The 12469-nt window shown below is 42.1% G+C and overlaps 1 protein-coding gene and 1 long non-coding RNA gene across 5 annotated transcripts in view; one reads left to right on the top strand and one right to left on the bottom strand.

Moving 5' to 3' along the window:
- The window catches only part of fhod3b (formin homology 2 domain containing 3b), an 88246-nt gene that overhangs the window by 13953 nt on the left and 61824 nt on the right, over positions 1-12469 (top strand). For all 3 annotated transcript variants that reach the window (XM_061775849.1, XM_061775851.1, XM_061775850.1), the window contains exon 3: positions 4148-4212. In XM_061775849.1, coding sequence (XP_061631833.1) covers positions 4148-4212 — 65 coding nt within the window. The remainder of the gene's footprint in view (positions 1-4147; positions 4213-12469) is intronic.
- On the bottom strand, positions 1475-11653 carry LOC133479215 (uncharacterized). 2 transcript variants are annotated; one of them, XR_009788872.1, is made up of 4 exons: positions 11499-11653; positions 8273-8438; positions 7589-7728; positions 1475-3954 (listed from the first exon to the last, which is right to left on the bottom strand). It is a non-coding gene; the product is annotated as an uncharacterized LOC133479215 (long non-coding RNA). The 2 variants fall into 2 exon arrangements; XR_009788873.1 differs by having other exon boundaries at positions 11409-11513.

Here is a 12469-nt window from a genome sequence, read left to right as displayed (position 1 = left end):
AATTGATATTAATGACAGGTTACATTCCAGGGGCGCCTGTGTCATACCTTGGGTGTTCACAATCAGATTAAAGTTCGGTCCTCCCGACCGAGCCGGGAGATATCCATATCACAAGATCTTACGGGCCGTAATCACTTCCACACCAGCGCGTGAAGTTCGGCTATAGAAGACTGGCTCTCGTAAATCCTCCATCCCATCACCGACGCAGTGCGTCTTTAAGTAATAAATGTACCGTATAGTCCAGGCATGTGCTCAGACACATGTGCACAGCTTTAGGTAGTCAGAGTGGCAATTAGGGATCTGGCTGTGATGCTTTAATTGAGTCCCTTTCTTAGCGGCCTTCGTTCTTGGACTGAGCCACGACAGTGTGTGACGGTTGTTTTGATCTTTTCATGAAGTCATCTCTATAAGTCTGCTCTGAAGTTTAACGATGACAAATTGTTATTTCTGGAAGGAATCTAACCCATTTTTTTTTTTAAAGAGCGCTCCGACTCCCGTCCCTTGCGCGTCATCCGCTGGATGATCATAATTTCATAGTGACTCTTACTGCATTTCTACAGCTTTTCTGACTTTGTGGATAAATTTGAGTTATTATTCTTACTTGAGGTGGCTGGCGGAAGAAGTACACCTATCGTACGATATGATCCTCGATTGCTTTTATCACTAGAGTTACCGTGCTGCTAATGAGGGAGCCCTGTGATTTCTTAAGAGGTTTTTAGATTTCTTTTGTTCAGACCAGTATTTTGTTTTCCAGTCTTGGCTGTGACAGCTCTGACGAAGGCTGGCGTGACATCTGTGTCTAAGACTGTCAATGCGCCACTAGCACGCCACATTTAAAGGGAATGAGAGGAGCCGCTTTGTTTGGCGGCGAATGAAGTCGTCACACAGCCGTGCAGACCATAGTTTTAGAGATGTGGGAGTGCAGTGGTCCACCAAATTACCAACACCGGTCTAACCCGCTCACGGAAATTGAGCCCCTCGTGTCAAGTGTGCTCAAACTGCCAGGCAAGACTCCCAGCAAGGAAGCTACATGTAGCAGGTGATGACTCGACTACATAAATGTAAACGCTAAAGCAAATTTAAAGTAATTGTGTGCTTTTGCTTGTTAATCTAGGAATTATTGAGCATTTTGGACATTTTGGACAAGCTGTTTTGCGTCACGATGATTGAAATCCAATTGTTCTTGTTGTGAAGGCCGCAGATTTCTTGTCACATTCTTTTAAGACTGCTCTGCTTTTAATGTTTTTCATTTTGTCTTGACCCACTTGTGTGCGTTAAATTTCATTTGAAGGGGTAGAATGAATATACCCTCGTGAAACTGAAACACAAGGGGGGGGGGGGGAATAAAATACCACTTGGCTGCTTTGTGTGTAGAGCTGTTTTATGGTATAGTTAACAACGCAGTGCAGCGTAGTCATTGTTTTGTGTGTGTTTGTGTGTGTGTGTGTGTGTTGGGGGGGGGGAGGGGGTTCACAAATATGCATGTCTGGTCAATGGTTTAAGAGGCATCTTCTCCACTGTGTAAACAGTCCCTCTGGATTCCCGGTAAGTCATTCGCAGAATGACTACGTGCTACCAGAATTGTCATAGCGCCACTGCCGCTTCATTCTTTTCAATACAACATTTTATTTTAATGAGCTTCTGATGTCCACACAGTATTTCGCTCTAAAAGTCCTCCACACAATTTAAGCAGACTTAATTCATTTTTCACGCTAATGTCAAGTGAGTCATGTGATAATGCTAACGATCAATTCTTGACTTCTTTTGTGACAGCGTTGAAAACCAGATGGTTGGAATCAATAATATTTCAGACTGGCGACCTCTCCGAAACAGCAACTATTTTTAATTGGACTCTGGCTTGGCGTGATCAGCAATCACCTGGCACGCACAGAAGAATGTTGGCTCAAGAAACAAACCTAAAGTTTATTAGGTACCACATGAAGTTCATCCCAAGGAGAACTTCTGCAGCTTTAAGTTTCACCTCTACCCGCATGCCGTGCTCTTTGTTAGAGTGCCCAGTTTTCATATTTAATTGGGGAAGGGGTGGGCCTCTCTTATATTCTACGCATGTTTATTTAATTTGATAATGAGCACGCTGGCCTGTATAGCCTCAGGTGCAGCAAAGGGATAATGTTGCAGTTCAGCCGACAGAAAGCAGACATTGGTGACTAAAGGGTTCTGGTTACCCTTTTGGATTAAAGCTCCTGCTTGCCGTCTCATCTGGCCAGCCGTGTTGACAGATGTTGCTCCCGTCTCGCATCTGCCTGTTGCTGGCTATTATATTTGCTAAACGGCCGCACTATGCGGACGTTCCCCCGCTGCGTAATCTGCTTGTGTGCACGCTGGGTCCAGTCTCCCACTGATCGGAGCAGGAAAGATGTCAGCTTGGATGTGCTGAGCAGTAATGATTCTTGTTTAGGGCAAAGCAGTGCTGTGATTTGCCCTCTGTGCGGAGTCTTTTTCGACTGTCGGGCCCGCTGCCGTTTGAGTGTCGCTAACAGACTTCTGCTGCAGGCGCGCTGCCAGTCAAAGGGCTCTCACAGCCTTTGAGCATCAAAGCGTCAAAGTCGATTTGTCAGAGCTTGCGGCAACTCTACCTGCTCTGCTCGTCGCTATATTTACTGGACTTGTTTGCATCATTTCTTTTTAGATAGTTGAGATGATAAAGTTTGTCAGTTTGTCATTCAAACGGGCGCTGGACTTTATGTTGAAACAAGGTGACATGTTATGAGTGTGATAGTGGGTAAAATAGCATTAGTTCTAAAATAAGAACTTGCTCAGGAGTGGGCAAAGCTGTACAACTGTGACTGAACATCATTTATGAAGAATCGTACATCCTCTGTATGAATCCGCAGCAAAAAGTGGTCTTGCTTTCCCCTTGCTGCGCAAAGTTTTGTGGACAGTTTGGTATTTGTGAAGTCGTGATTCAACAATTCTATTGAACCAAGACACAGACACAGAAAACGATCACAGCAGACCACAACAAAAAGTATACTGTTGCGTAATCATGATGCGCTCATCTCAGTTTGCTCACAAAGGTGACATACCCGCAAGAAGCCATGACTTTTTCAGTTTTATGAATGGAAGCAGGCGGATAAATAGGTTAAATGCACCTTCTGTCATCTAGTGGGAGATCATTTCATTGTTCTGCCTGTCACTATACAACGCCGGCATAGACAAAGATACATCATTTGGAATTCAGGCATGTGCAATTAGAAATGATATATAGTTTTTGACCAATTAAGTCAAATTGGATAATTTCTCAATAGTTAGGAATCATCGTTCTAATAGACAGTGACTCCATTAATCCGCAAATAAACATATCCCTCAAACAGGGCTCGTAAGTGTATTTATCTCATTCCACAGACATGATTAGGCAACTGTTGAGCCTTTTGAAATGTATGGCTAACTCTGTTGCTAACCAAAACGGCAGTCAGCACTGAAACACGTAAACAGATTCTCAGTTTTACTGCCTTTGTGTTCCAGTAGATTTTGATGTAATCACTCCACAATGTTGTGTGTCTGTTTATGTCGTTGAGTTTTTTTTTTCTTTCTTTCATTTATAAATTGTACACGCACAGTTTTTAAATCATCTATGTATTAATAATAGGGAAATACTGGCGTGACAAAAATCAATTGATATCATTGATCGATGATGATTTTCTCAATGATTTTGTTTAAAACCTGCCGTCCTTCTGAAACTTCAGAAATAAATTTGCAAGCAGGCTTTTTAGTGGAGGACTGAATAGCACTGCGGTGCATTGTTGGCACGGTTCTCTTTGATTGTCACTCAGACATTGTGAGCCGTTGACAGGACGTTGATCGAGTCTTTGCGTGTCTCCATTAACACGGAGGGCGGAGTTGACCCGTGGGCTGCTCCCGTCCTTCATTTTCACCCATGGAGACCTTTTCCTTGTTGTGCCGTTTGCTCCGCTTCTTTTTGTTGTCTAGCAGCTGAAAAAATAAGAGCTTTGAATACGGTCTTTGTTTTTCGTTTTCACACTCTCGTTCAAGCGGTCCTCTGCTCCATTTTCTCATTAGTAGTTTTGAGTACAGCTGTAGTGACGTTTTGATTCATTCATTCTGTTTTTGTCTTAATGAACATACACTTCTCTCTCTCTCTCTCTCTTTTTTTTTTTCTTTCCAGGAGAGGCAGAAAACACAACCTCATACTTCGAACGCAGCTGTCAGTCAGAGTCCACGCTTGCATCGGTGAGTACTGTAAACGTACACCGCAAACTTCAACTGCACATTTATCACTCTATAATCGTGAAATTTGGGCTGCATCACTAGTGTGGTATGAGCTTCCATTACCGCCGCCTCCATTAGCAGCAGCTTGTTTTACTGCCGTGGCACACAATGCACAGTGGCAGCTTTTGGGAAACAGCCCGTCTCTTAATTTGAGTGCAAATTGCCAACATTTCAGCGACACTCTGCAAAGCTGTGTGCTGGCGCATGGCACAGATTGAAAACATTTTTAGGGTTACTGTGTTCTGTCACTTTGTTTTATTGGGTCTCCCGGTGTCTGAATAATAAGACGGACCTCGCGTAAAGAGCTGAGTGAAAACACATGCAAAGCAGACTTGCCTGCTCGTGACATATACACAGACACACACGCACACATGCAATGAACATATCAGCAGCTGCTTAAGCTTTTAATAATATAAAGTCAGTCCGTTTTTGGCACGTGCTCCTGTTTTACAAATTCTTTCCACGTGTTTACTTTCTACTTTTATATGTAAATGGTGTTATTTGCTGCCTGTTTACACTGTCAGCACTGTCACACCGTCATGGAAGAAAACACACACACACACACACACACACCTAGTACGACATCATTAAGACACAGACCCATAACAATATGGGCAGAAATGAAGGCAAGAAAAGAGAAACGTTCAGCTTGTATAACTACAGATATTTACAAAAGGCCACCGCAAGGCATGCTGGGAATTAGCATGGCATCACTACAATAGTAACCTTTCACTCTATTATCACACGTGGTAATTCTTAAATGGTTTGAAAGGCTCCTCTTTTATTCAGTAAAAGTTATTCAAGTAATATTCCCTTGTGAGAGATGTTTGCATTTTGAAGCACACAAACCTTTGTACGTAAGCCATGTTGGTGGCGTGCGTTGCTTCCTTTGTTATACGGCGTAGTGACTGACAAGCGTGCTGCGCTACGATATTCCAGTTCGATCCCGATTTAGCGCTTAAGCTTTTCGTTGTTGACTCGGATAGCGTTGGCGTCTTCTACTGTGAAGTGGCGCCGCAAAGCCTTATTCTGTCCTCCTGCTGTTGCTTGGCTGAGCTTAGCGCAGCCTGCAGCGAGTCAGACAGATTTGCCGCTCTTCCCTAAGTGGATGATGGCCGTCTTTCTTTTTAAGTTGACAGCCACCTGTCGCCCTTCCCCAATCTTGCTCTGAGACTACCCGTGAGGCCATCTGATGTATTTCTTCCAGCCGAGGTAGTCACTGTTACTGTATCCAGACATTTGAGCCCGATTTCGTCTGACTGGAGGGTTTACCCCGAAGCCCCACGAGTGCGGCATTACGAGGTGATTTGACACCTCAACACAGGAGATCCTTCTTGAGTTTTTTGATTTGTTTTCTTAAAACAAAAGGCTTTGGTTCGCTGGAGGCAGTGCACCGCTTTCGTTGTTGATTAAGTCATCGAGCATGTCTTTGCTGTCAGTCCGAAGTCCCTGAAGAGGACATATCGTAATGGCTTTTGTTGCAGGCTATATTTTTGGCTCTTTCGATATTGGGAGTTGATGCACAATGAAAAGTAGCTGCACTTTTTTTTTTTTCTTTTTTTTTAAGTTAAAGTGCTTTGGAAAAAAAGTGAATGCTCTCACATACACTATTGGAACTCTTCCATTCACAAATAAAACACTCACATTCACTACTGAAACGCTCTTACAAACAGTACAGGAATGCTCCCATAAGATACATATGCAGAAATCTCCCAAGGTGACTGTTGACCTCCAAGTTTAAAGGCGTATTTGCCCCATATGTGTTCAGATTTCCAAATCGTACAAATTTACGGGTGCTTGAATTTTGGTCTTTCTATATTTGAACCTAGCTGGCTGCTTGTATGTGTCGTAAAACAGAGTAAGCCCTCATCTAGCCTCATACCTAATTACTACCATTAGCGCCCATGTACAGTAGCCGACAACGTTAATGGCTCTGCGGGGACGAAGCCAGTGCAGGAAGGAAAGTGGTCACCTTCATCAACAGTTAATGATATATTAAACTTCCTTTTGTAGATCCACAATGGCTGCAGTAATTTGTTATAAAATGGCGAAATTGGCTGTTTGCTATTTAAAAGTCTACCTCAGTGCACAATTTCCTTAGGATGAGTCTTTTTTTTTTTAAGGCAGCAAATATTTAGTGAAAACACATCCCAAATGAATCACGTTAACATCTAGGTTGCCATGGCGACATGTTCAGCTCATAGCTCATTCACAACATTCGACAATGTTCTCCTCATGTGAAATTGAGTTTACAGTGTGGGCTTCATAGTTCTTAGATGTGCACACCAAATGAATGTTCCAGTAACAGATTATAATGAAATTAGAAGAAATTGTGGCCATACGTTTCTACAGACCAATGTGTTCACTATACAGACATTAAACATTGCGTTTCAATAAGCGGTGGGCAAACTATGGCACGGGAGCCATATACGACCCGCTCCGTTTTTTTTTAAAATCTGGCCCACCGAGTTAAAATCCTTTAATATTTGTTGCGTTTGTTGTCGTTTGAGCATAGAATTTGTTAATTAGGGTTTTACATTTATTTCTTATTCATTTTTCCCATTAAATGTCTGGTTAATTGATTTATTGTAAAAAAAAATCTATATATATATATATATATATATATCCTGTTTATCCTGCTCTGGGTCGTGGGGAGCTGGAACATATCCCAGCATCATTATTAAGTCCTTATTTTACTGTTAAAATAAACTATTTTCCTTTTTTTCCCCATATACAAATGACCTGGCTCATCTGTTTGTTTTAAAAATCTAACGTGGCCGTTGAGCATAAATGTTTGGCCACCCTTGGTCCCGTTCAAAGGCGAAATGTGTTGGCATTCTCCCTTTAAGTGCGGTCTTATCTGTCAACGCGATGATCCCGAGCGAGGAGTGACAACCGTAATCAGAGGCGGCACATTCTTAGTGGATTATCCGCCTTGTCTTTTACAACCTCTTTCATAATCCCAGCTCAAGACATGATTCATTGTGGTCGCTCGATGACTATAATGGAGTCAAATTGATAGTTTTGATCTTCATGTTGACAACTGCAAACTCCGGTTGACAATGACACTAAAAAATGGAATTCACTGAGCTGTGCATTTTCTTTTATTATTCCCCTACAAACCTTGTGGACAGTTCCTTGCAGATGACAGCATCTTTGCATACTGTGAAGTGTGGCCCTTTTGATGCTTTTTAATGGTTTGTTTATGTGCATGATTATATGTAACCAATTTAAGTTGTGAACCGCTTTGGTGAGGAAATTTGGAGTCGTTTTGTATGACGTCAACGGTGCGCGGCCTCAAAGCGCTTTGAGGGTGAAGATTTGTTTTTAAGGTTACCATTTGTTTTAAAGTCCGGCTTAGGATAATGTCAGGCAATTGACTCTCGAGGCGAAGATTCAGTGTTTTCCACGAACGGTGCCAGACTGGTGCGAAGTTTGGTTTGTTGATCTTGTGGGCACGTCAAAAGACAGCACCAGCTGTGAAGATTCCCAAAAAAAAAAACAAGATCAGTTTAAAATGTCAGACGTTTTGATTGGAGCTAAGACTGCTAATTGTAAGTGAGGTAACGGTCAACGGTAACATTTATTGGTCCAATTTAATACAAATTGATATAATATTTAAAGACTTGATTTGACATCTCTGCTGGGCTGTTCATGAACGGATTTTCAGCGAGTTTAGAGGTGAGGTCGATAACAATTATGATTATTATTATTATTTTTTTGCACAGTCTTTATCAGTTAGTCTCATCAAATTTCTCTGCTTATTTCTGGGACCAGAGCAGTATAGTTCAAAACAGACATATCACATGGCACCTCGGGGACTGAGTGGAAGACAAAATGGTCTATCTCTTCCACTTCTCTCCAAGAGACCCAAAATGGGATTACAGTCGCCGTGGGAGGCCAACCCAAACAGCTTAGTGCCAGAGAGCAGAAATGTGAGGCAGCCAACGTCTCAGAGCGACGGGAGAGTGAACCAAGTCTTGATCCTCAAATCAGTGGAGGGATCGCTCGTATCACTCACCTCACACTTTTTCCCTCAAATGTTTTTGTATTCTGTCCGTTTGGCCGTTAGCCCAACAGCCCCGTGCTGCGTGATAACAGCGCAGCCTTGGTTTCGGCTTCTTTTTTTTTTTTTTTTTTTTTTAAAGCTGCAGTACAGAAGATTGTTTTCCTTGTTGTCCTGTGCCCTTGGAAAAAAAACAAAACAAAACATTTTATCTTCAGGGTAAAAAGTTCATTTTTTTTTTTTTTTTAAATTGCAATTTCACATACAGTACAAGGCCAGGACCACAACAACAGTACAATCCATCGACAAGGACAATCACATGCTCATGTTCTCACACACTCAGACAGAGGCATGCACGTTTTAAGAAGCCATCTGGTTCCAGTTGAAAGGCCCCTCAGCACTTTTCCTCACCCGTCCAAAGAGAAGAGAGCTTACTACATTTCCTTCCAAAGAGGCTTTTTAGTTTGTTCGCTGTTTGCTGGACAGGAGCGGGTGAACAAGCAGACTGACCCACTGACAAGGTTGTCTACGTTTTGGACAACTTAAGCCGTGGTTCAGCCAAGCGGTTCAGTTCAGTTCCACCACAGTGCGGTTCGGATCGGTAAATCTTGATCCGGCTTTCCACGGTGGGGCTGGCGGGCATGTAGGCAGGATGGTGATTTGACCCAAGAGAGCGGTTTTATACTACTGTGACCAGTACCCCAATGAAGGCGAACAGAAAAGACCGCCGCTACTTGAAGGGTATTTTGGAAACATGCGTGCTGAAGTGAAGAGCAAATTACCAACAACAAAGCAGTCAACTCCAACAATCTACAATGTGTTTTGAATTGCCTTAGAATAACCCACACTAAAGCAAGGCTACCAATCACGTGTAACCGACTATAAACCGGGCTACAGCTGGTTAAAGTAACCCACGGTCATGACACTAGGGTGGGACGGCACAGAGTGGTGACCGTGCGAAGCAGAGCATGCTGGGAAAAAAGAGACGGGATCATTCCATGTTGAAGTGGACAGGTGTGTAACCTCAGCAGCCACAGGCTTTAAACAACTGTCCGCTCACTGGAAAGAACATCAGAGTGGTTTGTTTTGCTTCAACCAACATGGATTTCAATTCTGCAGAATATAGTTGATTGTATTATAATGTCAGGGTTTGCGGTTTTATAGAGTGAAGGCTTGAGTGCTTCTGGAAGAAGCCAGTGTCCACCCACTCGTTACATCCTTCATGCGAGGATGAAAAGTCATAGTCATGGAAAAAGAATGATTTTTAAACATTCAGTTGACAATCGCATCATTGTCAAGCTCTAAATATGGCAGCAAATCATTTGAGCTTCTGTAAAAGTGTGTCACGTTAGCATATGGACTTAATTTTACATCACAGGTTGTTTTTTTGGACTACATTGCAGATCTGTGAAAGCATTGCTTATATAATATATATCATGTACTGTACTCTAATTGTGTCAGTATTGTACCAGTTCTGGTACAATACTGTATTTATGGTACCCATGATGTTAGGCCACGGCAAAAATGTAGCTTTAAAAGATTTTTTAGCCGTCATGCTCGAGTTTTGCATCAGGATTTATGCTTTGCTCAACAGTACGAACAGAAACAACTTGAGAACCAGTATATACTAGTAAAAACCCTGACAGCGCTTTTAGTACGCAACTGGCCTTCAGCCAAAATCCCACAGAATTCCAGTCCAGATCCGACCTCACTTTTCTTTCCTTTAGCTTTGATGATGGCTACGTTGTAAGGAAACGTCACTTTCCCTCTGCACCGGTAAAGACAATAAGCCTAATAGGACCCAAAACATATTTTCTGTTTGTCGTAATACTACTGTCACTCATCCGGTCTTATGTGAAGCTTGGCTATTATTTCTTCTCTCACTTTGGATCAAGCGGTGTTTCCTCAGCTGGCTAGCTTTGAATCATTTACAATGCTGTTTTGCTTTCAAAGGAGATTTATTGGATTTTTTGTCACATTTACGCGCTGAGATTGATCCACTGTTGAGCCTGACATCAGCTGGAAAAATTGCTACAGGTTTAAGTTTAGAAGGATGTGACAATCTAATTCACTCAGCTTGTCACAAGTCCATCGCGGATGCCGTAAAACGCAGGAATGCCCCCAAAGACCCATGAACTGGAAAAAAGGGAAGTCAAGACCATTCACAACTTGTGAACGGTCTAAAGAAAAGGAATTCATTGGGGTGGAATATTTATGATTTTTTGTTTTGTTTTAATCTGCACATTATGTGTGCACCCATTGTAAATTGTGTTTCATTTCCTGTTAAAATCACTGAGTTGTTAAACTAACCTTTGTTGTTTTCTAACATTGACAATTGACAATAGAGAGGAACATTCAAAGTCGAACACAAAGTGTTGTGCGACACTGGTCAACCTCCGATTTGTTTTTGTATAACGCTCGCAGTTAATGTGAACTGTTCTTCACGATGCTTAATCATCCCCGTGTAGCATTTTGTTTCGCAGGCATAGCGCTGAAATACTCGGCAATTCTGGATTCTCCATGAAGACAGGCTCGGGTTTTCGTCTTCTGTCGTTATCAGTAACTTTGGGTGTGCCTTACTGCCACCCATGCTGGAGTCTGGCATTTGCTACTGTTTTATCACTTTTTGGGTGTACGGGGTTGAAAGCACCACTATGGCTCTATTGCGTCGCCATGTAGAAGTTCAAGTCTTGTCGAGTCTAGTCTATTTTATCAACCAGTACCTTTTGAGCCACTGGAAATAATAGTGAGTGTACCAGTTTATCAACTGCAAACATGTCCAAGGCCAAGAAAGAACTATGGCTGTTATTTTTAGAGGTGATGTAAGCTTCAAGTGCAAGCCAAGTGTGGGATAAATAATATTTATATTGCAGAGCCTATAATGAAACATAATATCCTTTTCAATGTTATTCGCTCAGCTCCTTGCCAGTGTTGTCATTCTTTTCTCATCATAAAGAACACGAGGTGAATGAGGTTTCTGGAGAATCAAATGTAAAAACTCCAACGAGTATAAGAATTTCACACAATAGCGATATGATCTCCGTCAAGGTTTTAGAATAATCCTGAGAAACCTAACATCCTGGGTATAGGTAACAGCATGTTACGATGACAGTCGATGCAATACAAGACACGAGAAAATGACTAGCCTTACCTAAGAGTAACCCTTATTGTCGCAAAAGTACTCGCTTGTACTTCTCACTGGGCCTCTCATTATGAGAACAAGCAACAACGGAACACTCACTGCGCTCGTATTCCTTCCAGCCATCATTGGAGGACGGGAGGCTGAAGCTCCAATAAGGAACTCAAGCACCAGTCCACGGCTCTTAAGTGGACCACTCCAAGTGGCCTTAGCAGGACACGATTGAAGACGCTTTTTATCGTGCGCTAAAGCGAATGGAAAGAGCCATAGATAGAGGGAAAGAGAGGAGGCTGCATGCTTTGTGGGAGCATCAGCCAAGAGCACACTTAATCTGGTCAGCATTGCTGGGCGCCGCCTCAACTCCAGGTTACAAAAATGCAGGCCATGCGTGGCGGTGAAGGAAGGCATGTGGAAGAAGAGTTCTGAGGAATAGCTAAACTGGACACGTTTGGGTGAGTGAGCAAGGGGAAAAAAAAAATAAAACACATTGCATCTGCATATGGTGGGATTCTCTTTGCTCACTTGCTGTAAGCATCATTGCATACATGAAGCACTAAAATGTTTTGTTTAGACCTTTTGTACACAAGCCTTTAATCTCTTTGTTTGGAAATGTGAAAATGTTTGTATGTCTCGCTGTGTCTGCATGTCGACATTCAATTGCCTCGCTGCGCTTTCTGCTCTGTGATGAATCACTTTTGTTCAGCTGAGAGAGCTCGTATGAGGTTTCACTTTGATCCTGTTGTTTGCGCACACAAATACAAATATAATTCATTAAACGATGTGCACGTTCCCCCCTCTTCAATCATCAGCTTATGTTTCTGCTTTATACTTTTTTACTTGGAAATATCAAAAACATCTTATTCTCAAAAACACAACTTTTTTTCCTTAAACATACTACTTTTTCCTCTCAAAATAAACACACATTTTTTTCTCAATTGTACAACTTTTTAACTCATAATTAAACAACTGAATGAGATTGAATGTGAATGTGCTCTCCTTGGCAAAACAATTTGTACCGGTAATTAAATCTAAACATCTCTTGTTTAATTTCATCTATTTAATCCGCCGGAGGT

This window comes from Phyllopteryx taeniolatus, chromosome 6 (genome assembly GCF_024500385.1).
Source record: "Phyllopteryx taeniolatus isolate TA_2022b chromosome 6, UOR_Ptae_1.2, whole genome shotgun sequence".
Classification (NCBI taxonomy): Eukaryota; Metazoa; Chordata; class Actinopteri; order Syngnathiformes; family Syngnathidae; genus Phyllopteryx; species Phyllopteryx taeniolatus.
The sequence above is the reverse complement of the archived record's forward strand: the minus strand, read 5'-3'. Positions and strand labels throughout refer to the sequence as shown.